General features: G+C 33.4%; 1 protein-coding gene across 2 annotated transcripts in view; it reads left to right on the forward strand.

The window, feature by feature from the left end:
• Nucleotides 1–2,367, forward strand: part of LOC106461631 (neurogenin-1-like) — a 6,324-nt gene extending 3,957 nt beyond the window's left edge. Inside the window, exon 2 of one of the 2 annotated variants that reach the window (XM_022388903.1) lies at nucleotides 745–2,367. In XM_022388903.1, the coding sequence (XP_022244611.1) occupies nucleotides 1,182–1,754 (573 nt within the window). In that variant the 5' untranslated portion in view covers nucleotides 745–1,181 and the 3' untranslated portion in view covers nucleotides 1,755–2,367. The remainder of the gene's footprint in view (nucleotides 1–744) is intronic. The other variant, XM_022388908.1, reaches the window with a different exon arrangement.
• Nucleotides 2,368–2,615: the final 248 nt, after the last annotated feature.

Below are 2,615 nucleotides of genomic sequence, written 5' to 3' on the forward strand. Positions count from 1 at the left end.
ATTTTACAATTTTTATTGCTACTTCTTAAAAACGTTGAGTCCACCGTAGATTGTTTTAACCTCACAATTTTTATTGCTACTTCTTAAAAACGCTGGGTCCTCCGTAGATTGTTTTAATTTCACAATTTTTATTGCTACTTCTTAAAAACGCTGGGTCCACCGTAGGTTGTTTTAACTTCACAATTTTTATTGCTACTTCTTAACAACGCTGGGTCCACCGTAGATTGTTTTAACTTCACAATTCTTATTACTAATTAATAAGTTTAGAAGCTCTTCGTACGTTTTTTTTTAAGTTCATAATTCTTATCTTGGGATTTCTATATCTTTATTTATCCTGAGCTACTTCCTTGTTACATGTCTGATTCATAGCTATTTTGTAATACAAAAACCTCACCTGCTTAGTGTTATCATGAGTTCTAGTTACTTTAATCTATCGCTTTTTTTTAAGCTCCTTACCTAAGAATTGCACTAGTGCCTGTTCCACTTCTGACAAATACTGCTTCTGAGCTACAGTTTTAAACGTTTTTTTTTTAAATTAAATTTTGACATTCCTTGTCAGTCACTTTACCTGAGAACTTTTCAGTGGATTGTTCACCAATGATTGACACGTGCTAATATATTCTGATAGTATCCCAACCCTTGATGATGCTGATTAGAAAAAAAAAACAATAGAAAATACATACTATTTAACCATGACGGTACTGAAAACAGGTTCTACCTAATAACAGATTCCTTTATTTGCAGACAGGTATCATCAGCACCTTTGATCCAATCTACCAAGAAGAAAGTAACCCTAGTGGATATGCCCAGAGGAAGTGGGTAGTTTGACGAACATACTTCTCAAACCAGTCAAGTCAGCGTTGATCAACTCTTCAGATAATTGTGATGGGAATGGAAATACAACTTCAGTAAAAATTCCTTTTCAATCAGACTCTATGTGTAATAATCCAACCTTATTTGGGGATAAAATAAAATGAATAATCCCCGTTAAACGTTTCATTACATAAGGGTTGTTTTTAGTAAATGTATAAATATTCCAACCATCTATTATTAGTACAGCTGGAAGAAGTGTGCTATATGCTATGTTCCTGTATATAAGGTCATGATTGTCATATATTTACAGCGTTAATAACGATTATTTCGAAATTCTTATTGTTCTTTTTATCATATAACTTCTGATAATGGCATACAAGGTTTCAGATTTTGATCAGGAATCCTTTGATATTTACTTAAACATTGGTCCTTTTATCTTGGATGAAAAATTTGACTTGAGTGAAGAGCCAGACGAAGGCGACAGTCATTCACAATCCAGTTTCACAGAAGAAGCTGAATCAGGAGAAACATATCCATTGCAAGCTATCAGCAACGCTTCTTTGAATTCACTCGGGAGTGCGAAAAGGTTAGATGATGAACACAGTGTTTCAAGTTGTGAAATTTTGTCATCAGAATATAATCTTAGACCACGCTCTACCTTGAAACTGTTGGAGACAGAAACGAAAAAGTACTCCAAAAAGGTGCTTAAACTAAAACCGCCACCTTTAAGCAAGTATCGACGAAAAACAGCTAACTCGCGCGAACGATGCCGGATGAACGAAATTAATGAAGCATTCGATAGGCTAAGAAAAGTAGTACCTAGTTTTCACGCCAGTGCTGGTGTAAACAATTCCAAATTAACGAAAATTACCACTCTAAGACTAGCTGTGAACTATATTGCAGCTTTGACGACACTTCTTCAATCAGCTGACCAAGCATAAAATAAGTCGTATTTGAATTCTGCTTCGATGTTTCAAAATATTCTGGAATTGATTGAAGAAAGAACATACCATTTAGTGATGAACTAATGAGGACTGAACAAGGAACAGTATATCCCATGCTAGTTAAAAAACCAATAGCCACAACCTTTGTGTAACGGTGTTGATTAAAATCCATTTCAGCGAAAACATCTGCTTCGTAGTGTAGATTAAAATCTAGTTCAGTAACGACATCTCTCTAATAACACATTAAAATATAGATCAGCGACATCTGAGACAAATATTTAAAAGTAAATTCAACCTAGTAGTAACATCTGCGTATAAAATGGATTAAAAACCAACTTAATGACCACTTTAGGCGAAAAGTGTAAAATAAAACCAACATTGTCCTAGTTGTATAACTAACATACTTCTTACATAGCAAGACTCTGAAGTTGAAATTCATTCAGTGATTATGTAAGGCTGAAATTTATTCGAGATAAATTACTTTGAAACAACACAATATGAAATTTAAACCATGTGTACACAATACATACTTTTCTCGACATCTTTCATTTATCCTTTTAACCAGCTGTCATATTATGTTACCATGTGTATAATAGAAGTCCAAAAAGAAAAATTGAAACCTGAACATGGATATATCTTACAACGCAAGTATAAATAATACAGAATATCATATTGATTATATTATAAAACAGGTTGCTGAAGTTCTAGAAATCTTTGTATATATGAGTAGTATCTTGAATGATTGTGACAAAGCGCAATTAATACGGCTGGTGTATTTTCATCCTACATGTTATCTCCGATCTGAATAGTTAAATGGAAAGAAAACATTGAGCGTACATGGAATTCACTAACAATATG

The sequence above is a fragment of the Limulus polyphemus genome, unplaced genomic scaffold, assembly GCF_000517525.1.
Source record: "Limulus polyphemus unplaced genomic scaffold, Limulus_polyphemus-2.1.2 Scaffold40, whole genome shotgun sequence".
NCBI lineage: Eukaryota > Metazoa > Arthropoda > Merostomata > Xiphosura > Limulidae > Limulus > Limulus polyphemus.